A 27508-nucleotide genomic window follows, 5' to 3' on the forward strand; every position below is an offset into this window, starting at 1 on the left:
CCTTTTGGCATTTGCGATGACCTTTAGGGGCCTTTTCCCGGGCATGTTCGCCCCCAAAGTGTAATAAAGTCACAGCAGTCTCCGGGGAAAGAGGGCCTTTGTTTACTCGGCTCGTTTGCAGGACTTGGGAAAGGGACCCCGCTGGCAGAGACGCAGGTGGGCCTCCCCGGAGACGTGGGTCACCACAGGCTGCCCAGCTCTATGGCCCAGCAACAGGCTGTTCATCCTCGACTCTAAGGCGGGCAGCAAGGGCCTCTGGGGTCCATCAGTGTCCAAATTCCTGGACTGCACAGCTGCAGGCGCATCCAAACTGGAGTGGGTTTCTGTGGTCCACAGAACAAACAGAGAGTCGTGACGGGGAATAACGCTGCACAGCACACACCGAATCAGTCCCTTTGTTCTCAGGGTTACCGGGGCAGCAGTCCACACGTTTGCTCCCCACCTCCGCGCGCCAGTCGCAGCGGCCCACCGGGTGCGGAGCGGGTGGCGTTCGCTTATGTGAGCCGCTGCCCATGGAGGACCCCGGAAGTGCGTATCCTTGTATATGCCAGATTCAAAATAAGTCTAAGAGCGCTCCTCCTAGCACCCAGTCCGACTCGTTCGCTGGTTTCTGTGCTCAGCTGTCCGGGCAGGGGAAGGCGGCGCTCACGTTCAAATCCTTAAACTCCGGCGAAAAGTAGACTCCTAAAGAGGTCCGGGGCGGGCTCCGCGGCCTCGCTGCGCATGCGGACAGCCTCCCCAAGCCTGTTCAGCCTCGGTGACCAGATTGCCCCTGCATTGCGCGTGCGCGCCCCCCAGCGGCGCGTGGTCGGCGGCTCAAGTCGTACCGGCTGTTGGCGGCCGCTCGCCGAGCTGTGGAGATGCCGCGGTGGCCCGGGACCCGGAAGAACGGCCGGGTCTGGCGTCAGAACCCTCCAAACAGCTACGCAGGTAAGCGGGGAAGCGCTGCCCGCCGGTCCTGGGAGGTGGGTGACGCCTGACGCCATCCGCGTGCGCCGCCCGGAGCGGGGGACCGGGGGGCGGGGCGAGATGGGCGGGGGGACGGTGTTGGGGGTGCCAGGATGAGGGGGTCAGAAAAGCAGCAAGAGCAGCTTCAGCTCCGTCCCCGCTGCCGAGGCGGCTGCCCCTGGTCCTAACCCGTCGCCCTCCGAGCCCCGGGGACCCCTCCACGCTTCTCAGCGGTTCCCACTGCGGGCTCCCTGGGGAACCTTAGTAGGTACCCCGCCTCCTTTTCTGCTCTGCACAGAGCCCAGGTTGAGCGTCTTGGGTTCGAGTCCCGCTCCTCCCGGCACCTCGTTCCGACGCGAGCACGTTTCTGCTCGGGCTCTGCGGACGTTCTCTCGCTTGGTCTGCCTCGCAGAGTTGCTCTCCGCGCTGGTGGAGATAACGGACGCGAAAGAGTTTTGTGAATCGTTAGGAGTTTCTAATTCAGCCGGCCCGCGTTGAGCCCAACCAGTAACCGCCCGTGCTGCCCTGCGGCCTCCGTGCCGAGCTTCACAGACTCTCACTGAAGTGTCACGCCTGCCCTGCCGGTGGGCGCTGCTGCAACCCTCCTACCACCGAGGAACCCGCAGACTGTCCTCCTGCTCCAGCACCTCCACTTTGAAATACTTCCGTGCTGTACCCCTTCCCCTGCGTTAGAATCTGAAATATTACTCCATGATTTAAGGTTGTTTCATTTTTTATTGATACACCCTAGAGAGCAGTAACCACATTGATTATTTTCACCCTAATACACCTACGTGCAGTTTTTGGGTTTTGCTACAAGAAAGATACCTTGATTTCAGATTAATTTTTTTTTTAGGTATGGTGGCTTTTATTTGGATTGTTTTTATTATATTGGCTTTTGACCTACTGTAGTGAAAAACCTAAATTATCCCTAGTTCTGCCCTGGCTGGGTTACTCGGTTGGTTAGAGTGTCCTGACACACCAAGGTTGCGGGTAGGAACCCCGGTCAGGGCACATACAAGAAGTAACCATTGAATGTGTAAAGAAGTGGAACAACAAATTGATGTCTCTCTCTCTCTCTTTCTCTTTCTCTCAAATCAATTAAAAAACTTTTTAATTGTCTCTAGTTCTGTCTTTAACTGATGTAACTATTAGCAGCTTATGGTAAAAACTGTAGTTTTCCTATTTGAGGACTGAAGAAACAGGGTATAGAAGAGCATTTGCTCTCCTTGGCCTGACAAACACTATCTTTGGTTGATCATATATAAATTATGTAGTATCCTTTGGTTTTTAAGTTTCACATAATTTTAGTCTTAGAATTGTGTTTGTTTTTGAGGCTGCAGTAGTTTTAGTTACCAAAAATGCCTTGGTCAAGAAACCGTTAGTTTTCTTTGACATCTGTAGCAATAAAAGTTTTTATGTCTTCCTGCAGTAAAGTTAGTTCCTGTTGGAATAATTTTTAAAAGGGATATTTAAGCAGAGAAATAAAGGCCGCAAGCTTACACCTCGGGCTTAATCCCTGTCCCTGCACACCTGTAATTGCCACTGTGAGGAAAAGCAGTCCAGTTCAGAAGCTAATCCTCTTTCCCATTTTCATGTCAGTGCCTCCAAGGCAGCTGCTTTCAGCAGCAGGGTCTGCCCGCACATCTGATGTCATTTTCCCAGCGGCTGTGTTCAAAACCACCCAAAACCACCTGTTATTTGCTAAGAAAGATAGTGTCTGCCAGGTACGGAGCTTTGTGGGCCTGTGTGGCATTTGTCCCAGGAACCCAGTGCGGCTTCCTCAGGGTCTCCCCGACAGTGGGGGACCAGGGAACGGGTGTGTGATGACCCCGATGCCCATGCCTACCCCCCTTTTGTAGCTTCCATTTTGAGCCACACTAAGCTCTTACCATTCTGGGTCACACAGCACCTCCACATCTTCACGGATCCCATACCCATAGAGACGGTGAAAGAGAAACTCTTTCAGAAGGAAGTTGCCTCTTTTGGGAGGCGTGGGAACAAACCTTTTTCTCTGCACATCCGAGGACCCACCAGGCTGAGCCTCATCTCTGGGAAGCAGAACTGAGACAGTGTGCAAACCGCAGTTAGCTTGGCACACATCTGTCCTTCACACAGGCTGTGGGACTGTGCTTCGTGTTCTGTCTGTGCCCCTTGGAGACCCTGTGTGGGACTTGCAGTGCGGAGTGGAAGGCGTGCCTGCTGTCCCAGCCTTAGGACTTGGAGGTGCGTGTTGATTTCACCAAGCAAGAAGTCGGGAAAGAACATCCTCTCCTCTCTTACTCTCTTAGTCCTGACTTTGCAGTGTGGTTGCTTTTCTGAGTGTGATGCACATGCCAAAACCTCACAGTTTTCTTCCTGAGGGATTGAGAAATGCTTGAAGGGGAGTGAAAGAAGCACAGACTCAGAAAAACCAGCTCCAAGAAAAAGTAAAAGGGCCAACAGCTTTACACATAAGACTGCCAAAAGCTTTACATTTGAGTGTTTTTAAAGCATTCACTAATTTTTCAGTTAATCTCCTTTGGAATTGACAGCCAAATGAAGACATGCACAAGCGAGGTCCAGAAGAGTCCCTAGTTTTGGAGTTTGGGGTGTGCCACCCTCTGCCATGTGGGTGTGTTCTTGTCCACCAACCTGGAAGGTCTCCGAACCCCATCCTTTGGGGTTTTTGTTGTGGTTCATTAAGTCATTGACCATTGGTGATTAACTCAACCCCTAGACTCTATCCCCTTTGGGCCAGGGAACCTGGGGCTGTAATCAATTGGTTTCCCTGCCAACCAGCCCTTATCCTGAGCGCTTTTCCAAAGTCACCTTATTAACACCAACTGGGTGTTTTTGAAAGAGCTAGTTAAGAATAACAAAGGACATCCTTTTGTCTCTTGCTACCTGGAAATTACAAGGGTTTTAGGACCTCTGCCAGGAGGACCCAGGGTATAGTTATCACAAAGCAAATGCCACACAGGCCCACAAAGCTCCGTACATGGCAGACACTGCAAGCTGGTGTTTGCTGTGGTTCCCTGGTTCCCCTTGTCACTTGTGTGGATGCTGCTGTACCTTTTGGAAGTTTTTATCAGAAGTGGAGTGGATTTAGTTACTTGGGGAGACTAGGGTTCTCTTCTTGGGTGTGCCCAGTTTTCTAGGACCTTGATTGTATGTGAAGTAAGTGGGGGTCCGAGACTGCAGAGGGGCGTATCCCGAGTCAGACCTGTCGCTCCATGCACCTCACGGAGGGTGGGGCTTCTGGGTGCTTCCACGCTGGCTTGTGTAATCTGAACTGGTAGATGCTTGACACGTGCATGCTGCAGGCACAGACGCCTGGCGCTGGACCCATCATCTGAGGGGGCTTGTGCTGAGAACCGGTGACGTGTTGGTGTTGCAGTTTTCGTGAGAAGTTCCCCCACACTGGCCTGTCTCCTCACTATCTTCCTTCCTTTCTTCCCCCACCTACTGGTGTGGAGAGGTGACTACAACAGGAAAGATTTTTTGGTGAAGCTCAGGCCTGGGGCCAGCAAGGTGAAATTGAGGACTTTCATGTGTCTCTGAAGCTATTCCTCAGCAGTATCGTTTTCCCTAAAAAGGGGAGTTATGCAGAGCAGAGCATTCAGGAGCATAAGAAGCAAGGCATTTAAGCAGGAGCATCGAAAGTGTCACTTTTTATGCCTGGCATGTGTGCACCAGCCACTGGTGATTTCTTAGGGATTTGAGGAAATTGTTTTAAATTTCCTTGTTGTCTGGCAATGTGTGGGGTTGGTGTGGTCCCGACCCTTCCCTCCCGTGCTCTCACTCTGCCCCTGCTGCCCTGCATCGGGGTTAGGGAAATGTATGTTGGAAAGCATTTTCCTGTTCTCTGAATCCTCTTTCTCTACAAAGTTACGTGTGATTATTTTCTGAGGTCAGACTTCCTTTTCTGTAGGAACTGATGAGCCAAAGGATGCTGGGCCTGGAGCAGCTGGAGGCGGGGGATGGAGAAAGCGAGATGACTTTTCCTGGTAGAAACGGCTGCAGAAGGTTCGTGCGCATCTGAGCAGCAGACCCAGACAGCCCGTCCAAGGAAGCAGTTGCTGCTTTTGGAGCAGCTAATTCAAAGATTCTGAGAAATGAATTTAATTTAGGAAAACATGGAGAGTTCCATCTGAATTTGAAGAGCCCAGAAATGATGGCTGCAGGGCAGAGCTCTGTGTGGGAATCCCGCTTCTCCCGGGGTCTGTTGAGCCGCAGCTGGGCGTGTTTTCATCCACCAGGCAGGGTCCTCCCCAAAGACCGGTGTTGGTGTCGCCACACACAAGGGCCACATGGCAGAGCGTGAGGGGAGGGTTTGGACAACCTCTCCCATGTCAGAAAAGAGAACTAGCCATTTTCATGAAGTAACCACCGTCATTCAGTGTGAGATGTGCTCTCTTCTTCCACGGGGGCGTTCCCCTGGGGTGACAGGGATTTCCACAGTCTGGCTGTTTTGGGGGCAGGTGTTGCCATGGGATTTTCCTGCTCCTACTTTGGGAATCCTGGGAAAGATTGGAAGCACTTTGTCCAGTATTACCTGGTGGGAGGTCTGGTGAGGGGACTTCATAGTCTGTCTACCAGGAAGGCTGTGGTGTGTCCATGTGCATGGCCTGTCAGCTGAGTCCTGAGCAGCCCAGACTTGGGCACAGACATCTTCTTGCTGGTGGAGGTATCCTGGCATAACGGCCTGACTGGATCTTTTTTAGCTTTTGCTTCTGAGACTTTGTTCTGTTTATTTATTCGTCTTATGTTTCATCTCATATCTGATTCAGAGCTTCTCTCTCAGTACGTACCTGCCCTGCGGGCGGCCCTGTGTCTGGTGTCCCAGCAGCAGAGCCCTCCCTGGCTTGTCCTCCAGGTCCTGAGGTCGAGTGACGTGCTGCTGAGCTCCTCAGGCTTGAGTGTAACCTCATGAAGAGCAGAAGACTCCCCCTGTTGCCCCAAATCACACACGCTGAGAGCTGGACTTGCTTCTGTGTGATGGCGGCTGTTGGAAACCATCGTTTCCCACCAGGGTCTGTGGTGGAGGCCTTTGTTGTCTGCGCACATGCCTGTCCTCCCTGCGGGGTGGGGAGGGGCTGCTGCAGCCTGTTCTGTGAGGACCTCCCACCCGCAGGTGCAGCTGCGAGGAGGGGCAAGACAGATCCCCCGTGCTTGCATTTGGTAAAGATTCTAGAGTTTCTTGGAGGTCTGACATGCTGATGTGACACGCTTGTTCTGAAATACAGCCTGCAGTACCTAAGGGTGAAGCATCCACCCCCAGCCCATCAGTGCAGCCCTGGGCTCAGTCCTGCAGTGCTTGGTGGGGGCAGCCTCTCTGGCTCAGTGAGACTAAGTACCTGGTCCTGCCCACTTAGAGGATCTGTGAGCTGGGAAAGCTTAGCACGTGAATGAAGGCTCTGTCCTCTCCCAGCCCCTCCTGAAGGGTTCTGAGGAGGTCACCTGATACTGCCTTAGGGTATCCCAGAAATAAGTAGAATTATACATAGACACCCTTGAGCCCCAAATGCATTTCTAGGTCTTTGCCTGGAATAGACATTCTTTATTGGAGAGCCTATTTGGGAATAAAAGGCTGCAGCATCTCAAAACTTTAGTAGCAGTCTTTCCTACACCTCTTGTTTTTTATGAGTGTAAATATAATACATGCGTCCTGCAAAAAAATTATTGGGAAATCACGGTATACAGAAGGTGATCACCATCTTGTGCTGACCAAGGTTGGCTTGTTATTGGGCTCCTCCTGGCCTGTGTTGAATCCATGAGCTCACTTATAGTTTGCATTCCTTCGATGTGTCCTCGGATTGCTTTCCAGAGGGGCTTTTCTCCCAGGTGGCTGGTCCAGAGGCCACAGCAGCCTGTGGGCCATTGGGGTTGCGTCCTTATTCTCATTGGCATCATTCTCCTGTGGTCTCTGCAGCCAGGTAGCGGGGGGTAAGAATGTTACTGAATGGGTCTGGATATAAGACTTCCCTGTGTCGTTAGTAGAAGACTTTCATTCCTGGTCCTTTTGTATTTTAGAGCCAGGCTGGAATGTTAGTGCTCTGATGTCTCAAACTCTAATTCCTCTTCTTGAATTAGATCCTGTTTATTAAAATGGAAATCGGTACATACATACCCTGGGTTAAAATGTCCATGTCAGTAGGAAAACAACCCCTAGATGTATTTGGAGAGCGTTAGCTGTCTCGGGTACAGTTCAGTCTCTATGGGGAGAACATGTCCGAGGCCCTTGGTAGCTGCTCAGCTTCCTGTCAGCACCTTAGCTGTTCTGACTGCGTTTCTCTTCTCTGCTGGGTGCACCGTGAACAGTTTGTGCGAGCTATTCTTGCCCCTGGGACATCACCCGAGGTGAGGGCTGGGTTCAAGACTGATTCCAGTTTTTTTAATGTAAAGTGTAGTTTTGTGTTTTTCAGAGAAACGCCTCTTTTGATTCACCACCCAACAGCAACCCATGTTCATGTGACTGTTTATCTCTCTGACCTAATACCCATCACTAATACCCTTCCAAGTAGACAGGATTGAGTTTGCCAAGTCATATGTGAGGACCACTGGGCGAGGTTTGTGAGGAGAGAAGAATAAGAAGGCAAAAACAAGGGATAAAGACAGAATTTTATACTTCCATCTGAAACCTAAGGCCTGTGGTTTATGAGCCAGCACAGAGGACCCTCCTGTCGTGAGCAGGCTCACCTGCAGAACTAGCCTCTGCTTTGCAGGAAGTGGAGCTGGCGAGCGAGGCGGTGGCTGTGGGGAGGGCACCTCACACTGCTCACATCTCGATCCCACAGAGGTTTGTGTGGTTTAACATCGGCAGCGTTGACACCTTTGAGCGGAACCTGGAGACTGGTCATGGGGAGCTGGGCATCAAGCCTCCCAACCGGGCGACAGTGGTCTACACCCGTGATAGTGACGGGTGAGTGACAGGGCTCCAGCGCGGGCGCCTGGTTCTGGGTAGAGCGGTGTGGAGTGTGCTTTCTTCAAGCGCTTCAGGCGTCTGCTAATAATATTATCGTCTAGTAAGAAAACAATTTGTTAGCTCTGTTTTTATTGAGGAAAGAATTGATCAGGTAGGTTAAAACAGTGGTGCACTGGCTGGGCAGGATTCATCTGTGAGGAAGCCATGCTGGGTCTGCGGGGGGTGCTCCACCCCCTGCCACATGGGCCAACCATAGGCGAAGTCGGGCAGACCCACGTGGGTGGGATGAAGAGCCTTCAGAATTGAGGGAAGGTTTGATGCCATGGACAGACTCTGACACTTTTTGTTGTTAGTTTTCACCCGGGGATATTTTTTTCGTTGATTTTTAGAAGGAGTGTAAAAGAGGGAGGGAAGAAGAGAAGAGATAGAAACATCCAACAGCTGCCTCTCACAGGGACCAGGGATCAAACCTGCAACCGAGGTACATGCCCTTGACCGGGAATTGAACCTGAGACTCTTGGTCTCGGTTGACGCTCTAACCACTGAGTAAACCCGGCCAGGGCTTTCACACATTTTTAAAGAAACCCCTCCCTTTTGTATCAAAACGTTCCAGCCGCTCACTGGTTGAGTGCGGACCTATGGAGGCCACGGTTCGATTCCCAGTCAGGGCACATACCTGGATTGTGGGCTTGATCCCCAGGGAGGGGTGTGTTGGAGGCGGCCAATCGATGATTCTCTTTCTTCATGGATATTTCTATCTCTCCCTCTCCCTTCCTCTCTGAAATCAATAAAAATAAATTATTTAAAAAAAACAGTCCCAGAACTGCTGACTCTCCGTGGCCTGAAGGTAATATTTATGGCCTTTCTCCTGATGAGTGGTTGTCTTGGGTTTTCTAGCTCTTTCTTGCGAACCCTGGTGCCTACCTTCTCCTGGTTTGCATCCTCTGTGCTGCGAGGAGGGGCCAATGGGAACTGGGCGTGGCGGATGAGGAAGGGGCCTCTTCAGTGTTGGCGAGACCGCGGCCAAGATCTTAAAGAACAACATCGCATGCAGTTTGCAGATGTAGCTGGTTGCAAAGAAGCCAAGTTGGAGATTATGGAGTTTGTGAATTTCCTCAAAAATCCTAAACTATCAGGACTTAGGACCAAAATTCCAAAGGTATCGATTTCAGAAAACGCAGTGCTGCTCCAGCTGCAGAGGTCCCTGTGGCCCAGGGTTGACAGGTAGTTGACAGCAGCTTTCTGTGATGCTGATGTATTTTAGCAATCACATTAGTGAGTGGAAATAGCATTTGCAGAGTAGAACAGTGACAGTCTTCTCACCTGATTGACCTGAGACCACAGTGGGTTAAATTGTTTTAAACTGTAAGGCACTGGAGTCATAGGAACAGAACACACCCCTATGTGGTGTGTTTATTTTTAACTTAAATGTACATTCTGTGTTGTCTCTCTTCCTGTGAGTTTGGTCCCAGTGGCCATGATCCTCTGTTGAATGTCTTGCATGAACCATGTGTTGGTGACAGTTTTGTTTCCCTGAATTGAAGTTAGGACTTTGAAGCCATCTTGAGTGCAGACTCTGTTTTCATGAATTTTTCTTACCCATTTATTGTTTTCCCACCTGGCCAATTTTTAAAAAATATATTTTCATTGATTTCAGAGAGGAAGGGAGCTAGAGAGGTAGAAATATCAATGATGAGAGAGAATCACTGATTCTCTCCTGCACATCTCCTGCTGGGGGGAGGGGGGTTCGAGCCCGCAACCCGGGCATGTGCCCTTGGCCGGAATCGAACCTGGGACCTTTTAGTCCGCAGGCCAATGCTCTATCCATTGAGCCAAACCGGCTAGGGCTCACCTGACCAATTTGGCACTTTTTTTTTTCAGCAATAAGCCTTCAAATTAGTTTTTGAAGAAACAACTTTCTTCTCTTCTATTAGTTTACATAATATCAACTTGTATAATTAAAACAAATACAACTCAAACAGGTTTGGGGTCAGATGCAGCTGCCTCTTCGAAAGCCAGGCCAGCAGGTGGAACATGTCTGGTGTGGGCTTGGGCGTGGCTCAGGGTGTCCCTCAGAGGAAACACCTTGGCCATTCTGGCTGCGGGGTCTGTCTCCTGGTGCCATTTTGTGTCATGGACCTTTGAGGACGGATAGAAGCTATGAGTCCTTTTTCCGGAAAGAGTTGCATCTCAGAAGCAATGGACTCACAGACCCTTCAGGGCTTGGGCTCAGGACCAGGCTTCGAGCTCTACTGTGGGCAGTGCCCACCAGAGACCTTGGAGTAGCCCCATCTTCACCCAGCTGGGCACCACTGTCCGCCGGAGGTTAGAGGGCAGGAGGTGGCATTTGTCATTTACAGTTTGGTGAGTGTCGGCTGAAAGGCACGTGGGTGTGACAGGTGCACAGGCTGCCTTTGCTCCCGTGGGAGGCTTTCCCGCAGGGAGCCCAGCTACCACACACCTTGCTTGGCCTTCGGCTCTTGCCGTGGGCGCTGCTGTTTGCTTTTCCGGATTTCTTTCAGGTGCTTGTATAGGGGAGATGGGTCTGATGCACCAAGTGTGGGGAGCAGCCAGGTAACTCACCTCTCACGTGCAGGTCACCCCAGCCAGTCTGGACGAGGGAGAGGCTCCCAGTTGGTGCAGGGACATTAGGACCGGGTGGCTGTCGCCTCCTCCAGCAGGAGGTACAGGACCCCTGAAATGCCCTGCAGGGCGTGTGGGCACATGCCCTGGCTCACTGCCTGTCCTCAAGCAGAGTCTGCTCTGTGTGGTCACCAGTCGGCGTGGATGGGAAGTTACCCTTGTATTGGGCAATGCCGTGTCTGAATCCCACATTTGTGGTCACAGGGATGTGAGGTGCCAGTGCCTTGTTACAGGTTTAAGTTTTGTGGCTCCCTCCCTCTCACCTGTACGTGCGTAGTTTGGTTTTGTTTGTAAAGACTTAAACCCTGGTGGTCTCTCTTTTGAAATAATTAAGTACTAACCCACCCCCTTGACCAGCATTGGAGCAATATAAACTCCCCCCTTTAAATCTCGTCTAAATTTTCAGGTGTAATGGTAATTCATAAAATGAACACTGAGGTGTGTTACAAGAGCAGGATTTGGTGATTTTAAGCTTTTAATCAGAGGAAGGGAACTCATAGACAAGGAAGCACAGGTGCCCACACAGGTGCTGTCTTCACAGCTGAAGGAACACTTGACACTCGTTGAGACCAGCAAGCTTGGGAAGCTGATGCTCACAGTGGCCTGAGATCGGGAAGGGGGTTGGGGGCAGAGGGGTTGAAGGAAACCTCGGCCTCCGAGAAGGGTGCAGCATCGGATGGGATTCCTCTTTGACCCTCCTTTCCTGCGGTGTCCGTCTCAGAACCAGGTGTCGCCTTTGTGTTTCAGGGGGCCATGGTCTCCGGTCCTCCTGGTGCTGGCAAAACGCTTCTCGCCAAGGCGACTGTGGGGGAGGCTAGCGTGCCTTTCATCACTGTGAATGGGTCGGAGTTCTTGGAGATGTTTGTGGGGGTCGGGCCAGCAAGGGTAGGTGCACGTGCCCTTGTCCTGGAATTGGACACCCCTGGGGTGGCAAGCACAGAGAGCCAAAGGTGAGAGAGGGAGGCGCAGGCAGGCAGAGGACAGGGCTTGCTTCTGTTTTTACTCAGAACAAATGGTTCTTCGTATGTACCTCCGTTTCAGGTCCGGGACATGTTTGCTGTGGCCCCAAGAAATACTCCTTGCATTTTGTTCATTGATGAAATCGATGCAATTGGCAGGAAGCGATGCCGTGGGCACTTTGGAGGCCAGAGTGAGCAGGAGAACACCCTAAACCAGATGCTTGTGGAGATGGACGGTGAGTGGACACAGCTGCTGAGAGCAGGCCCCTTTGCCCTCATGTGACCTCCTCTAGCCTTTTGTTCTTAGAACCCCGATTATTCTGTTTCAAAGAAAGGCTGTTCTCAGGCAGACACAATGGAGAAAGCTGTGGTAGATCATCACAGCCCCCAGAGCTCACAGTAGGACCAGGGCCCATGTACCCTGCCCTCCTCCAGCAGGAAGGGGTAGTAGGGATGGGGAGGTTCCCACTTCTCTACAGAGGCAGACCAGTCAGCACAGGCATCAGTGCCCACAGGATGGCATGGAGGCAGCCATGCTTTCCCCACCCTGAGCCTCCTGCTGCTTCCTGTGGTCAGACCTCCCCTTCCAGCCGAGTGCTGCGCATTGACTCCCCCAAGTGAGTCTGAGTGCTTGTCAGGCCCTGAAGCATCACGGGAAGTGTCTAGGCACTGATGCCAGTGTGTGAATTTGGAGAAGCTTTCGCGGGATATTTGACAGGTTTTATGTCCACTTGGGCCTTGAGGCTGTATTGGGGGTCCCTGAGACCACCCTGGGTTCAGCGATTTGCTGGGTGGACTTCCAGAATGCCAGGTGTCCTCCTACTCACAACTGTAACTGGTCACTGTGACAGGACACGGCAAAACCAGCACAGGGAAAAGACACAGCTTCTCGTCCCTGCCGAGTCCAGGGCCACTCACTTCCCCAGCAACTAGTTATGAGGACACAGAGTGGACGGGGGCTGGTCTTGTGGCACCCTCTGCCCAGCCTGTACACACTCCTCAGCCTCCAGGAGGAAGCCGGTGCTCAGCAGGAACCACACTGCTGACACAGTCTGGGCACAGGGAGCCCCTCTTGTCAGGCCCAGCGGGGACTGTCCCCAAATCCCAGGTCCCAGAGCAGGGAGGCCACCTTGTCAGGATGAGCGGACAGGCCTCCTGTGCTAGTTCTTTTCTTCTCACACCAAAACCTCCCCAGTGCACACAACAGAAATTCTAATCAGATTTAGATGTGGGGGGCTGACTGGACAGAACAGTCGTAGTGGGCACACTGCCCTCCTCTCCATCAGCCCCTACTGCCTTCCCTCATCCGCACCAGCTCCTGGGCCCCTTGAGCCTGTCAGGATGTGGGTGAACAGAGACCTTGGCAGGTGGCCAGGGGCACTGACATGGTAGCGGGTCACCCATCCGCTGGGAGGAGCCAGAGGCTGGCAGGAACCAACGATGAGTCTGGATGGGGTCTGCGCCTGAGAGCAGGCCACGGGATCCTAGTTACCCTCCCATGGAGATGTGTCTCAGCTGGAGCAGTGGGGATGAGAACCAGAGTGTGGGCTGTTTGTGTCCTCCTATGAAGGGTCTGGGAGGGTCTCTCAGAGCCAGCCCTGGGCATGAGGTCTGCCCACTGCTGAGCAGCCACTTGCAGTGGGCATGCAGTGAGTGGGAGGGAAAGCAGAGCCAGTGTGGGCTGCCGGGATTGGCAGGGGCCTGGAAGGGGACAGGTGGGTGTCCAGAAAAGGGCAGTGGGACATGCTAGTGGGACCAGAGGGAGGAGGAAAGATGCCCAGGAATGTGGCTCACCCTCTTCTCTCGTGCCCAGGGTTAAACTTGGCCATGAACGTCTTGGTGCTAGCTGGCACCAACTGCCCCGACATCCTTGACCCGGCCCTGATGCGGCCTGGCCGGCTCGACCACCAGATATATATTGGTGAGTGTGGTTGCCAGGCGCTCAGATTCTGGTCTTTGTGCTCTTTTTTAAATTTATTTAATTTTTTTGTTGTTAATCCTCACCCAAGGATATTTTTCCATCGATTTTTAGTGAGAGAGGAAGGGTGGGGGAGAGAAAAGAACATTGATGTGAGAGAGACATATCGATTGGTTGCCTCAGACGTGCCCTGACCGGGGCTGCGGATCGAGCCTGCAACCAAGGTACATTCCCTTGACCGGAATTGAACCTGGGACGCTTCAGCCCACGGCCCAATACTCTATCCACTGAGCCAAATCGGGCATGGCTGGTCTTTGTGCTCTTGGTTAAAAGTTTGTTTAATCATGAGCTGTGTATGTGGTGGAAATTCTTACTGAGATTTTGGAGTCAGTCCATGCAGGTGGTAGTGGTATGGCCGAATTGCGTTCCTCGTCTCCTGAGTATGCAGTGTGCTGGAAACGAGAGAGTCTGCAGGAGCAGAGTCTACCTTCTGCTCTCCTTCTCTGAGAGCGTCAGTGCTGCTGGACCCAGCTCCTGGGCTGGCCTTGTGTTTGCGTTGTTGGATCACAGCGCGGCACGGCACGGCACGGATTTGGTGTTGCCCAGCGTCAAACTTGATTAATGGGTTCGAGCCGAACATGTGCAACCTTTGGGTTATTTCTGCTATTGTTCTTGACTCCTGTGGCCAGGAAGGTGCTGGAACCCCAGGCTGGCCTTGGGGTTTTTCGAGGTGGTACAGGTGACTCTGCTGTGGCTGTCTCTGTTTTTGTTAGGTCCCCTGACATCAAAGGCAGGTGCTCCATCTTCAAGGTACACCTGTGTCCACTGAAGTTAGACAGGAGCCTCAGTACGGACACCCTGTGGAAGAAGCTCACGCACTCACTCTGGGCTTCACAGATGAGGTTGGCCAGGCCATGCCGCTCGCCTTGGGAGGTTGTGTACTTGGTTTCTGGTCAGCCATCGACCTGGCAAGTGTCCATCTGTGTCTTTAAAACTTGTAATCTGTCGAGATTTAGCAGAGGCCTTGAAGGTGATTGGCCCTAAAGCAGTCTGTACCATGTGGGTTTCTGTTTTAATTGTGTGTAGTTGGTAATGTTTTACTGTATTAACCAGATTTATGTCTGGAGACAGACCCACTGAAATGAACAGCCAGGCTGCATGTCATACTCATGGGCTTAAGCTCCCCACCTGGCAGCTCCCTTACCTTGCCTCTCGTCTTTGTAATTAAAACCCAAGAACCTGGTCTAGAAGACTTGTGTGCCTGCCAGAGTGGTTTAAACCCCAGGGGTTCAGGGCTTTCCTGGGGGCTTCCCGCCTACTCAGCAGCCCTTTGCAAGCCTGTGGTACCTCAGCGAGCCGTAGCCTCTGCTGTGCTGCCCGCCACCCCAGAGCACGTTGCCATGGACCCGTGTCCTCCAGCCGCTGTAGTCGCTGTCTCCTTAGGGTCCTGCCCGGTGCACACAGGTGAGCATTTGTCAGCGAAGGGCAGGGAGGGACGACTTCTCACCTGACCAGGTGGCTGGGGAGGGCCCTGGTCTGTGTCCTGCCCAGAATGTGCTTTCTGTCTTTGTCTCTCTCCCCTTGGGGTTTCACAAGTCACTCACACACCAAAGTTAAAGACTGGAGTAGAGCACCCAGACTGTCTTTTCCTCATGGACAACCTTTGAGGCAGAAGTGGAGAAGCTGATCTTCAAATTCACGTGCAACTGCAGGGCCCCTGGATACCCCAAAACCATCTTTTCAAAGAACAGAGCAGAGACTCACACTGCTCTACTTCACAGCTTACTACCGGCTGTAGCCACCAATATGGCTACGGCACAACCACAGACATACATCAGCAGAGAGAGGCCTACAGCTCGCTGGTCAGTGAGTTTGTCCAGGGTGTGAAGACCATTCAGTGGGGAAAGAACAGGCTCTTCAATAAATGGGGCTGGGACAGTTGGATGTTCACACAGCAGGAATGAAATCGGACCCTACCACCTTATATATGTTAACTCACTGTCAAGCTCTTGGAAGGAAACAAGGGGGGAATCTTTATGACCTCTTTTGGTAATGGTTTCCTAATTAGTATGATGCTGAAAGCATAAGCCACAAAGGAAAAAATAAAAAATAAATTATACGCCTTCAAAATTAAAATTTTGTGTATTAATGGACATTGTTTAGTGAGTGAAAGGCCAGCCAACAGACTGGAAGAAAATATTTGGAAATCATGCATCTGATAAAGGTATGAAATCCAGAGTCTATAAAGAACTTTCACTACTCCACAAAAAGAACCCAGTCTAAAAATGGGCAAAGGATTTGAGTAGACACCTTTTCAAAGATACACAAATGGCCAAAAAGCACATGGGAAGGCGCTGAGTTTTGTTAGTCATTAGGAAAGTGCAACTCAAGAGCACAGTGAGGCAGCACTACACCCACCCGGATGGCTGTGAAGGATGGAAGAAGGGAGAGCTGGCGAGGGTGGGAGAGACTGCAGTGGGGCTCGGGCCACCTCCCCCTGCTAAGCCCTGTGGGTGACTGCAGCTGGTGGTCATGTGGGCATGGCACATTCAAGGAGTGTAATGGTCTAGCATTTGTCAAAAGATTCCTTGGTGGGTGGATAGGTAGAGGGGGTCTTGGTTCCAGGTGGGGTCTGGACACTAGCCACCCGACACCGTAGAAGCCTGGGTCCTCTAGAACTTCTTCGGGACAGGCAGGATGCAGGGGTGTCCGTGTTAACCCCCGGGGTGACCTCCCTGGTTGGTGGTGGGGCCTGGGGGTCTCCTCTCGCACACTTGTAGAAAGATCGATGAACCAGGCCTGAAGAGGGCACCGCCCCATCCCTTGCAGGTGTCCATTATTCCCCGGGGCAGGGGCCTTGGCTACGCTCAGTGCTTGCCCAGAGAGCAGTACCTGTACACTCGGGAGCAGCTGTTCAACCACATGTGCACCATGCTGGGGGGCAGGGGGGCCGAGCAGCTGTTCTTTGGACAGATCACCACGGGGGCCCAGGACGACGTGAGGAACATACGCCCAGGTAAAGGGCAGTAACCCCAGCACGGGACTCTGCTCGGCCAAGTCCCTCCAGGCTCAGTCTTGGCTGCTTGCTGGCTCCCAGGTTGTGCAGTTTGGGATGAGTGAAAAGCTGGGCCAGGTGTCCCTCCGCTTCCCCAAACAAGACGAGGCACCGGTGGAGAAGCCGTTCAGCGAGGCCACTGCCCAGCTCATTGACGACGAAGTGCGACACCGCATTGGCTGCGCCCGCGAGAGGACGCTGAACCTGCTCACGTGGTGCCGGGAGCAGGTGGACAAGGTGAGTGTGGCTAGAACTGGGTGGGGCACGGCCATCCTCCCGGGAGGTGTCTGCTGTCCCGGGAGGAATCAAATGAACCTCTTCAAAGTGGCCTGGTAGGCAGCCATGGTTTGCATGTGGGCAGGTGGCTGCTGGAGAGAGAGGTGCTGGAGAAGGCGGCCATGATGGAGCGTGGAGAAGTCCACCTACGAGGAGTTTGTGGAGGGCACTGGCAGCCTGGAGGAGGACACAGCCCTCCCTGAGGAGCTGAAGGGTTGGAACCAGGGGCAGGAGGAGGGGGGCGGGGAGCTCCGTGTGCAGGAGAGCCCAGCTTAGGACTCTGCTTTGAAAGCCACTTCCAGGACCACCGGAAAACAGATTAAACTTATGGCTGCAAGCGGGCATTTTAGCTAAGGGTTCTCTGACCCTCTTGTTCCCTGTGCCTAGAGGACGGGGCACAGTGGCATGTCCTGCTGGGGTGCCCAAGTGCAGGACCCTCATGCCTGCGATGAGGCGGCAGTGGGTGCATTTGGTGGGGACAGTGCCTTGGGCACAGTGTAGTGCTGGCCGTCTTAATTTTCCGAGAGGGGAGGCTTTGGCTCCATGGAGAAATCCTCAAGGTTTGGTGAGAGGGCAGAATTAAGCCAGTTATCAAGGGAAGGTTTTGGGATTTGATTAGTGTTTGGGTTGGTGGAAGGCCTGTCAGTGGTTATGGAGGAAACTAGAGGCCCGATACACGAAATTCATTCAAGAGTAGGCCGGCCTTTTCCTGGATGCTGGCACCGTCTTCCCTCCCAGCCCCAGCTTCATCTGGAAGGACGTCCGGTCTCCTTGGCATATTACGCCTGCATTGTTACAGATGGGCCGTTGTGGTGTCCAGAGCCTGGAGCATAGCGCCTCTTCCGGGGTTCCGGGCCCAGCGCCTGGCACCCCTAGCGGTGCACCTTCCCTCTCCTCTCTGGGCCATTGCGCCCCCCGCCCAAACTCCCCACGAGCTCTGTGTCAGCCCCTGGGCCTGTGGACAGGTCACCAGCCAAGAACCTTCCATAGGGGCTCAGGGTTTGAGGAACCACCTGCCATGCACTTGGCGCCTGTTCTCTGGGCCCTTGATTCTCAGGTGGATAAAATGGGGTTTCAGCCTCATCGTGGCCTTCTGCTCACAAGTGGGGCCGTCCCTGCTGCTGCCTCCCTGTGAGGACCTGCACTCTGGGCCCGGAGCTCCTGGGAGCCTGCTCTTGGCTGGGGGAGGCTCACACAGGAGCTCCAGGCCTCTGGGGCAAGATCTTCACTGTAATGACTAAAGGTCAGGGCACTTGTCGCTGACGGGTGATCCAAATAAGCCGCCCTTTGTGCAGCACAGCAGGCCCCAGGGGCTTAGGCTGGAGAAAACGGAACACCCCCTGGCTTGCACCCTCCCCGCACCACACTGGGGACGGCTACAAAGGAAGAGACGGTGGTTGGGCCTTAGGACGGGTGATGTTTTAATGCCACTTCTATAATTAGCTCCACAGCAGCAGGAAGGATGGATGTAGTGGGGATACCCAGTGGTGGGGAAGGGCAGGCAGGCCACCTTGAAGGATTGGGCTTTAAGGGGCATTCTTGACTGTGCCTGGTCAGTCAGTGTCCCCATGTTGTTGCTGATCGCGTGGCGGGAGAGGGTGTCTCCTGCCCCTACGTGGAAGGCAACCACCTGCATTTCTCAGGCCAGTTTGCCTGAGGGCCGTCCTCTAGCCAAGCACAGTGGGCCTATTGCCCAGGGCTCCTATGGAGGAGCACGTGTCAGTGAGGTTTCAGTGGGGAACAGATCAGGGCGGGTTTCTGTGGGAACAAAAAGCAAGCTCACACATTTATTTTAAAACCAATCTTGGACTTGCAATCAGACCAGAAGCCTGTCCTGTCCCTTAGCACATAAAAAGCAGTGTTGGGAGCAGCTGAGCCTGGTGGCCTGATTTGGGGGCCAGGGCTGTGCCCACATTCTCCCACATCTCCAACCCCCTTGGGCCAGGATGTGCATCGACAGGGTATGGGGACAGCATGGGCAAGGGACTGGAAGAAGGTGGCCCACCTCCAAGCAGTCTGAGGCAGTCGCGCCGTATTTGGTGTTCTGAGCTAAGGAGGGGGGCCCGCTTTCTTGCAGGAACCAGGACAGCAGGGTCTTAGGGCCTGGGAGGGGCCCCATTGCTGGCACTGCTCCCTGGGTGGCTGCAAGGGGGCAGGATTGGAACAAAGGTGGAAGTTTTCAGGATAGACTCTTATCCACTCATTTGGCCAGACCCCAGGGCTTTGCAGAGCAGCAGTCATCTGCGCAGATCCCCCCATCACCCAGCATCCACTCGGGAACCTTGTGACAGATGAGAGCACCAGTCCTATGGACAGAAGGTTCCAGAAGGCCCAGTCCACTCCTGTCTCATCCCCGGGCATTGTCAGCCCTGATCCAGGGACCAGGAAGGAATTGGACATCAGGCCACTGGGCTGTGCTTGTGCTGGGTGCCTTGAGACCCTGACCCGGAGCCGTGTGGGTGGGCAGAGTGTCCATGGAGCCACAAGAGCACATCTCCTCTGCCTGGGTCCTGGGGCTGCCTGGCCTAGTTCTCCTGGGGCCTTTCCACAGTGAGAAACGTGTCCACAATCGCTGGCTGCCGCTCAGGGTCGCCGAGGTGCTGCTTCTCGCGGTTCTGCTCAGCCCTGGTCCGAGTCCAGGATGGGGACCGCAGACAGCCGGCCCGGGGTAGTGGGTGCAGGCCTGTTGGGAACATGGGTAGGTCCGCATGGCCTGGGTCCTGCGTCTCTCCTGAAGCTACTGGGCTGGGCCCGTGTGTGCTTCCCAACACAGTGTCGGCCACACATTGGGGTCCCTTGGGCACTTAGGAAATGTGAGTGCCAACAATGAGGACATGTGGGTCTGAACCCCCCGCATGCATGGGGTTTGAGCAGGGAGAGAGGAATGTCTCTGGTCCCACTCACCCCACTGGCTGCCTTGCCATTTCTGAGGCTTTTGGGGTCTTGGGCCAATGACAAGGCTTCCTTGGGAACCAAAGCGGACACCCATCAGGCTGTGCTGAGGTGGGGCCAGGGTGGGTGAATGGCACCTCCTCTGTGTTCAGCCTAACTTGTGACTGTTTTTTAGATTATTTTTTAATCCTCACCTGAGGACATGTTCATTCATTTTTAGAGGGGAAGGGAGAGAGAGAGAGAAACATTGATCAGCTGTCTCTCCCACCTGCCCCAACCAGGCTGGGGATCATACTCCCAACCTTGGTATGTGCCCTGATCAGGAAGGAAACGGCGACCCTTCGGTGTGCTGGACAGTGCTTAATGAGTGACATTTAGTAAATTCTTCCCAGGGGTCTGTGCCTTTGCCTTTGGTGGTGTTTGAAAAGCAGAACTGAGGAGGGTAGTAGGAACAGGAGGCACATAGATGTGTAGCATGCAGAAATGTTGAATAAAACAGTGCTGTGGTGGCAAATACTTAAACACAATCCAGATAAAATTATTTTTAAAAACGGTATTTCAGGGAGCAGTGTTTAGTGGTCTCGGGCCCCAGGACCTCCCCCAGTGCCCACTGTGTCCCAACATCGGCCTCACCAGCTGGCGATTCACCGGTCAGGTTCTCATCATCAGAGTCAGCAAAGACCTCGGCCAGTTCCTGGTCGGACATGTCGGTCAGCTCGGTGAGGTCCAGGAGGTCAAAGTGCACCTCGAGGGAGGACACACTGCTGAGTGGCTCTGGGGGCAGTGGCCATGTCACTGGTGCAGTCGTCCGTGAGGCCCCCTGCCCCCATGAGGCCCAGAGGAGACCCAGAGCTCTGGGTAAAAGTCATCACGGCCCCAATAAGATGGGTCAGGCAGACCCCCAACTCTGCTCCCCACACTTAGGACCTAATGCCTTCTGGGGAGCCCCACTTATAGATGGTACAGCTGAGGCCCATTGAGCCAAAAGCTTGAAGAGCTCAGTGCTCATCACACTGGAGGAGTGTTTGGACAGGATGTGGCCCCTGGTCCCCACTCCCTGGGGGTCACAGGTCCCCATGGAGCATGCCAGGCGGCTCCCCTGTACTTACGCCTCCGTTCTGTGACCTGCAGGAACCCTGGTGCCGGTATTGGGATTCCCACCTCCTCCTCCTCGGCCGCAGGCAGGTGGCCGCTGTCCCCTGTCCCAGGGGCTGGGGCATCCAGGGCAGCCAGTGGCACCTCAATCTCCTTAACTATTTCTGCAAAAGACAGAATGCTTTACCTGGGAGGACGCATAGGGTTCCCTCAGCCCAGGACATAGGCAGGAGGACTTGAGAAGTTGCCTCACGGGTGCTGGACAGTGAGCAGGGTGCTCAGGGCAGCCTCAGACCAGGACCCCAGACGAGGTGGGGGCTTCTCTGAGGAGGCTCCTCGTTTTTCATATTTAGGTTTGTTGTGAGGTGAGGACAGGAGGCCCCTTGAGGGCAGTGTTTGGTGGCGCTGGGACCACAGCAACACAGACTCCCACACGTCCCCTGGGACCCCACAGCCGAGCAGGTAGGCTCCAGGGACCGACCCAGGGGCCCCCAGCAGGGTTTTGTGATGCCTCGGGTGGAAGCCAGAGTCAGAGTGGATGAAGCCTCAGGAGCAGCTGCTGCTGTCGCGACGAGGGGCCCCGCTGGGGATCCTGGTGCCAACAGCTGCCTGTGAGGGTGGGCCTGTCCTCCCCCCTGTGGTCAGCAGCCTGGACGCCACCATGTGGGTCTGGAGGGTCCTCGGCTTACAGCTGCAGAGCTGCGCAGTGCGCCTGGCCTCTGGACGGGCACCACCCGCCCCGGATGGGGCTGAGGGAAGGTGTGCCTGCTGCCCGCGGGTGGCCTGTCCAGCTTTGCACCATGCTGCCCTCACGTGGGCAGGCCAGGCTGGACAGCCTCGAGATCCGGTTTCTACCTCTGCTGCATCAGGAGTGTGGCTTCTGAGCATCCTTAGAGGGTAGAGTTACACCCACCCCTGTCCTTGCCCCCACAGCCTGGCAAGGACACCTTCCTGCCCAGAGGCCACGAGAGAGGAGATTCGGACCCTGCTCTGTGCCGGGGGAGCTGTCCCAGGAAGCCCTGGGGGCCTGAGTCTGCAGGACACTTTGCTGTGTGTCCTCAAGGGGAGCGTGGCCCCAGGTGTAAGTGTCTGGGGCCTGTCACACCCTGAGACACTCCCACACCTGACCTGTGGGGGTGACTGGGCTGGAGGCTCGGGGATGATAACTGTGACAATGCCTCTCGGTTTTCAGACTTGCTTTGTGCCAGGCACTGCCCAGTGCCCTGCTCTCTAAGTGGACGTCGCAACCCGCCATGAGGGCGGGACACTGAGCGCTGAGCGTTGTGCTTTAGAGAGGGGCTCAGCTCCCTGCAGGCACCGCCCAGGGGACCATGGAGTCTGAGCTCTCGGCCTCCATCCCAGGTCATGGTGCAGGGCGGGGAGCAGGGGCAGAGGAGGGAGGAGGCCGCTGCCTGTGCCCGCAGGGAAGCTGGAATGTTTCCTGGGCCCTCCCCAGGCGGAAGTGGACTTCTGAAAGTTGGAAAGATAGAGGCAGGGGTCTGCTCACAGCTGCCCTGTCCCTGTGTTGCTGGGTGGGTCCCTCCTCTAGACAAAAAGCATCCATTCATTCATTCTTCAACCCAACAAAGGCTTCCTGAGTGCACACTGTTCCGGGGCCATAGCATGAACCAAGTGGATGATCCCACCCGCGAGGACGGGCAGTGCTGGGGAGCAGTGGGGTGAGGCAGTTCTCCTGTTGGGGTCTGAAGGTGGGCGGGAGCTGCGTCACACCTGAGGGGAGCAGGGCCAGGCCCAGGGGACATGGGTGGGGTGCATCACGTAGATGTTGACTGCTACTCAGAGCGAACTGGGGAAGTGCTGGAGGGTTTGAGCTAAGAGGGGCACCATCTATTTGCACTTTCAAGTGATGCAGTCCAGGTGGGAAGGAGGAAGACCACAGGTGCTAAGATGGGGGGCTGAGGGGACCCAGCAGGACCTCAACCAAAGAGCACACTCCTGGCCCATCTAGCAGGGAAGGGGGACTGGGAGCGTCCACGTGCCTCTTTATAGATAGAGGGAGGCAGGAGCCTCGGACAGCGCCTGGGACAGGCTGCACAGGCACCATGGCCTGTTGCACTGACCGTAAGAAGCACATGTTATAAAATTCCAACATCCCAGAAACAGCAGAGCGTCTATGTGCCGTAGAGTCAACGGCATATAGTGTGTGTCTGGTCTTTTGAGTCTTTTCCATCTCCTTTTGGCAGTGGCCTGGTCTCTGTAAATCCTGGTGCCCTCATCTGTCTCCAAGCTGTGGGGGAAGAAGGTGTAGCTTCTGCCATCAAGGACACTGATCCTTGGACTGGAAGACTGTGATGGAAAGGGAGATTAAGATTCATTATGCCACTGCAGATGCCAGGGACAGAGGAACCCAGGAAGGTCAGGGTTGAGCTTGGCTTGTAAAGCATGTGGCCCTGGTGCTGGACAAGCCAACTATTAAATGCGGAGTCACCGCACGGTCCAGCCATTCCACTCATACGCTTAACCCAAAAGAACCAAAAGCACATGTGCACACAAACACTTGTACACAAATGTTCACAGCAGCACTGAGCGTCACAAAAGGCAAAAGTGAAAGCAAACCCAAATGTCCATCAATGGATGACGGATAAACAGAATGGGGTCCATCCATCACTGGAATACTACTCAGCCACAGAAAGGAACAGCGCTCCGACACCGGCCATCACATGGATGAACCTTGAAAACATGGTCAGTGCAAGAAGCCAGGCACAAAAAGGCCAGCTATTGTGACACCATTTGTGCAGATGTCCAGAACAGGCAAATCCATGGAGTAGGAAAGTAAGTTAGAGAAGACAGAGTAGACTGGTGGTTGGGGTGTGTGTAGGATGTGGAATAACTGCTGATGTTTATAGGGTTTCTTTGCTGAAAACCTAAAATTAGATGCTGGTGATGGTTGCACAACTCTGTGACTATAGATGCTCCCTAACTTATGACAGGATTATACCCTGATAAACTTGTCGTAAGGTGAAAATATTGTAAGTAGCCCTAGCCAGTGTGGCTCATTGGGTAGAGTGTCAGCCTGTGGACTGAAGGTTCCCGGGTTTGATTCTGGTCAGGGGCATGTACCTCGGTTGCAGGCTCCTGGCCCTGGTCGGGGGCATGTGGGAGGCAATCAATTGATGTATCTCTCTCACATGGGTGTTGTTCTCTTTCCTGCCTTCCAGTCTCTCTAAAAAATCAATGGAAAAAATATCCTTGGGTAAGGATTAAAAAAGAAAAAGTATTGTAATTTAAAAATGCATTTAAGACTCCTAATGTACTGAACATCGTAGCTTAGTCCAGACCACCTCTAACGTGCTCAGAAGAACACATACATTAGCCAGTAGCTGCCCAGCACCACAAGAGACAGTATTGTATCACTAGTCTGGAAAAGATCAAAACGGAATATTCAAAGTACAGTTTCCACTGAATGCTTATCGCTGATTGCCATTGTAAAGTAAAAAAAATCATTAAGTTGAACCATCTTAAGTTCAACTTAAGTACTAACAATACTAAATTGTAGACTTTAAAAGGGTGAATTTTAGCACATGTGACTCATATCTCAATTTTTAAAATCCTCAATGGACACAAAGGCTGATTTTGGCTGGCATTAAAGGGCAAAGCCAGGATGACTTTGGACATGCACCATATGCTGTACACCTACTATGTGCCAGGCACCTGGCTCAGAGGCTGGGACTGGGTCTGAGCTCCAGGATCTGGGCTTGCCCTAGTATACGGTAGGTGCATCATAAATGTTTGTGGAATGACTGAGCCCAAAAACCCGTGCCATCTTTATATACAAAAGCCTAAGTGACCATTATGACCAGTTGACCGAATGACCAGTCAACCGGTCACTATGATGCGCACTGACCACCAGGGGGCAGATGCTCAATGCAGGAGCTGCCCCCTGGTGGTCAGTGCGCTCCCACGGCCAACTTCCTGCAGCCGGCCAACGTCCCACGGTCTCTTCCCCCCAGGACTGGGTGAGATGGCCCCGATCGCCAATCACAGGCCAGGCCAAGAGACCCCACTTGTGCACAAATTCATGCACCGGACCTCTAGTAGTTAATAAAAGGCTCTCTGATCAATCAGTCTGATCTCTGGAGGACAAAGGGACACATGTCCCACAGGTCAGACCCACTGCTCTTCCTGGGGCACAGCAGAGCAGGGAGCTGCCTGGCAGGCGTGGGCAGAGTGCTTGGCAGCCTGATGGAGCCACAAGCTGGGTCATGCAAGCCAGGGCCGAGGCCAGCAGATGTCTCTGATGCCCAGGACACTCCCTGTGGGGAGACTGAAGTTGGGGTGCCACAGTCTGCCCCCTCCCCCCAGGGCTGATTGCTAATGTGTGTAGAGTGGGTAGGGTTACCTTGTGCTATGCCGCTGACCTATTTCCAGCACAACTGTGCTGAGAACGGCCCAAATTTCAAGTTTCCTTCTGTGTGTCCAGGGCCCTGCCCCAGCATCACCAAGGAGGCTGGCTGCGCGCACCCACGAGCACACAAAGTAATGAAATTAATAAATGAATGTCCTAAAGAAGGCTGCAGCGAGGGAGAGATGTCGCAGAAGTGGGGCACCGGCACCCCATTTCCCCAGCCGTGGTACCTAGACTCTGCCCCTCCTCCTCACCCCGTTCAGGCTCAGCCGCTCTCTTTCCCTGTGGGTGGGCTAGAACCCTAGTTTTCCAGAGTCAATAGCTGGGGTCCTTCAAGAAGTACACTACCCACCACACCCCCTAATCTTATAAACTCTGTATCTGCACTCTTGGATTATTAAGATATTAATTCATTTAAATCCAAGATGAGATTTGAATGATGCTCTACAAACACCTTATCTTTTAGAGATAATTGCAGAAACAATTGTGGATGAAATAATGTGTCTAGATTTGCTACAAATGACTCCTGAAGGGAGGAGATTGGTGGGGTCTGCTTGAGCAGCAGGAGGTGGCAGTCAGGGCTTTCCCACAGTGTTTTCTCTCCTTTTGTGCGTGCTCTTCACTGTCCAAAATGAAGTTTACAAAAGTTAGTGAACCCAGAGAATGACGGTCACAACCACCCACATGTGACCTGGTGAGACCCCATGGAGTGGACACACCAGCCCTCCTGCCTGCACAGAACAGGCCCCGGGCAAACACATGTCTGTGCACTTCATCTTGGGCTTCCAGCAAGTGAGACTCAAAGACTGAAGGGTGGTAGGCGCCTCTGCCCCAGCCCAGCAGGAGCCCACACCTCGCAGCCCTTGCTCTCAAGCTGCCACTGGGAAGTGGGGGGGGGGGGGGGGGGAGGGGGCGAGCTGTCAGTTGTGAGAAAAGGCTGGATCCCTCCCATAAGTGACAAAACAAAGGAAACTGGCACCCCGAGCCCCTGGTGTGTGGTGCTTGCAGGGAGGGTTACGAGTCCAGGCAACCCTCTGGCATGAACCTGCCCAACACGGGCTGCAGACAAGCACGGAGCCACCGCTCTGGGACACTTCCGGGGCCAGCAGTTTGTTTCCAGGGGAGGCCGCTTGCGCCACGGGTCCCTGTGTGGTCAGGGAGGGGCCCCTGGAATGGGACCTCCAGGAAACAAGGATGCACCCGGGCCTGGTCAGGCGGGTTGGAGCCCTGCGTTTGCATCCTGGCTCCCAGTCGGATGAACGGCACCCACAAATCCTTTCTGAAAGGGCTTGGGAGGGGTTCCTACAGTTTTCCTCTCATTCCGTCAGGACAGCGGACCGGCTGGAGGAGTGTCCCTCCGTGCACACCTGCCCTCCCAGACGCGCGGTCCCTGGGGCTCGCCCAGGCCCCTCCCCACCCCCGCAGGCAGGACCCCTCCCAGACCCCCTGTAGGCCACAGGGTCCCCGCTGCGCCCCCGACCGCCCTTGCCTCGGCAGCCGCTGTTGGAGCGAACAAAGCAGACGCGGCCGAGGGCGCTACGCCCCCCAACCTCGCCCCCCGGGACCCCAAACTCCGGCCGGCGCGCCCCACCCCTGACTCCCGGAACCACGGCTCGGCTGGGAGGGGTTCGGGGAAACTCTGGTCCCCCACCCAGAAGCAGGCAGGCGCGGCTGCCCGAACGCCGAGGACCAGGGGACAGGACGGCTCTGGGAGCCCCCCGCAGGGCGGCGGCTGATCCGGGAGGAGCCCCATCCCGGGTGGCGGGACCCGGCGCGGCCAGAGGTCTTCGCGGCCCGGCAGCTGCGTCTCCCGGACAAGGGGTGCGGCTGCTGCGGGGAAGCGCGGCTTGGGGTACTGGGGCTGGGGCCTCACTCACCTCCCAGGCGGGCGCCCTCCGGGGGCTCCATGCAGCCGCGACCTCGCGGACCAGGCGGCCCTGCAGCGGCGGCGGCGACTCGGCCCGGCTCCCGGCTCCCGGCTCCCGGCGCAGCGCATCGGGCAGCAGCCGGGGGGCCGCTGCGGCGGGGAGGAGCCCGCGGGGCGGGGCACGCAGCTGTTCCGGGGCCCCTGCCACCCCATCCTCCCTCAGCCCCGCGCACAGGTGCGGCCCCGCCCGGCCCGCGCGCGCCCTCTGTCGGACCCGGGCCTGCGGACCCAGCCTTCGGGACCTCGCCCTCACTGCGGACCCTCCCGCACCTACCCGCGCCTTCCCAGCCCCGCGCTCACACTCGTCCCGCAGCTGCGCTGCATTCCGTTCATTGCTCACCCCCAGATATTTATGGGGCGCCAGCTACAATCCAGCGCTTCGCACAATGAGAGGCAAACGTGGTGCCAACACCTAGGACTTGTGGATGTAATCCATGTTATCAAGAAACCGGGGGTGGGGGGAGGGGGGCGAGGCTGGAGGGGTCGTGGGTGGGGGATGGGAGATAAGGAGGCGTTGGCCGA

General features: G+C 54.6%; 2 protein-coding genes across 6 annotated transcripts; one reads left to right on the forward strand and one right to left on the reverse strand.

The window, feature by feature from the left end:
- Positions 1–512: 512 nt before the first annotated feature.
- LOC308236033 (mitochondrial inner membrane m-AAA protease component AFG3L1-like) lies at positions 513–16982 on the forward strand (the record flags this gene model as incomplete). The annotated part of the gene is given in 13 exon segments (XM_080645240.1): positions 513–528; positions 799–930; positions 5412–5500; positions 7728–7852; positions 10378–10429; positions 11246–11383; positions 11540–11693; positions 13271–13378; positions 14273–14343; positions 16205–16372; positions 16443–16671; positions 16767–16839; positions 16841–16982. Coding segments are annotated over 13 exon segments (1497 nt in total).
- Positions 16983–18105: 1123 nt separating this feature from the next.
- Positions 18106–27240, reverse strand: DBNDD1 (dysbindin domain containing 1). Of its 5 annotated transcripts, none has more exons than XM_080644609.1 (4): positions 26937–27240; positions 20708–20857; positions 20232–20372; positions 18106–19389 (listed from the first exon to the last, which is right to left on the reverse strand). In XM_080644609.1, the coding sequence occupies exons 1-4, from the start codon at positions 26965–26967 to the stop codon at positions 19232–19234; spliced, it is 480 nt and encodes a 159-aa protein (XP_080500735.1). In that variant the 5' UTR covers positions 26968–27240; the 3' UTR covers positions 18106–19231. The 5 variants fall into 5 exon arrangements, with proteins under 5 accessions (XP_080500735.1, XP_080500734.1, XP_080500732.1 ...); XM_080644608.1 differs by having other exon boundaries at positions 20232–20343; positions 26937–27086; XM_080644606.1 differs by having other exon boundaries at positions 20232–20418; positions 26937–27086.
- Between the last annotated feature and the right edge of the window lie 268 nt (positions 27241–27508).

The sequence above is a fragment of the Plecotus auritus genome (genome assembly GCF_963455305.1).
Source record: "Plecotus auritus genome assembly, chromosome: 10".
Taxonomy (NCBI): domain Eukaryota; kingdom Metazoa; phylum Chordata; class Mammalia; order Chiroptera; family Vespertilionidae; genus Plecotus; species Plecotus auritus.

Excerpts from the sequence above, each read along its gene's own strand:
- DBNDD1 (XM_080644610.1), bottom strand. The coding sequence starts at position 22,850 with ATGCCGTTGACTCTACGGCACATAGACGCTCTGCTGTTTCTGGGATGT. Across the intron at positions 20,858-22,774 it reads TATAACATGTGCTTCTTACG|AAATAGTTAAGGAGATTGAG; the intron begins GTCAGTGCAACA and ends TGTCTTTTGCAG. Across the intron at positions 19,390-20,231 it reads GACCGGTGAATCGCCAGCTG|GCCTGCACCCACTACCCCGG; the intron begins GTGAGGCCGATG and ends TGTTCCCAACAG.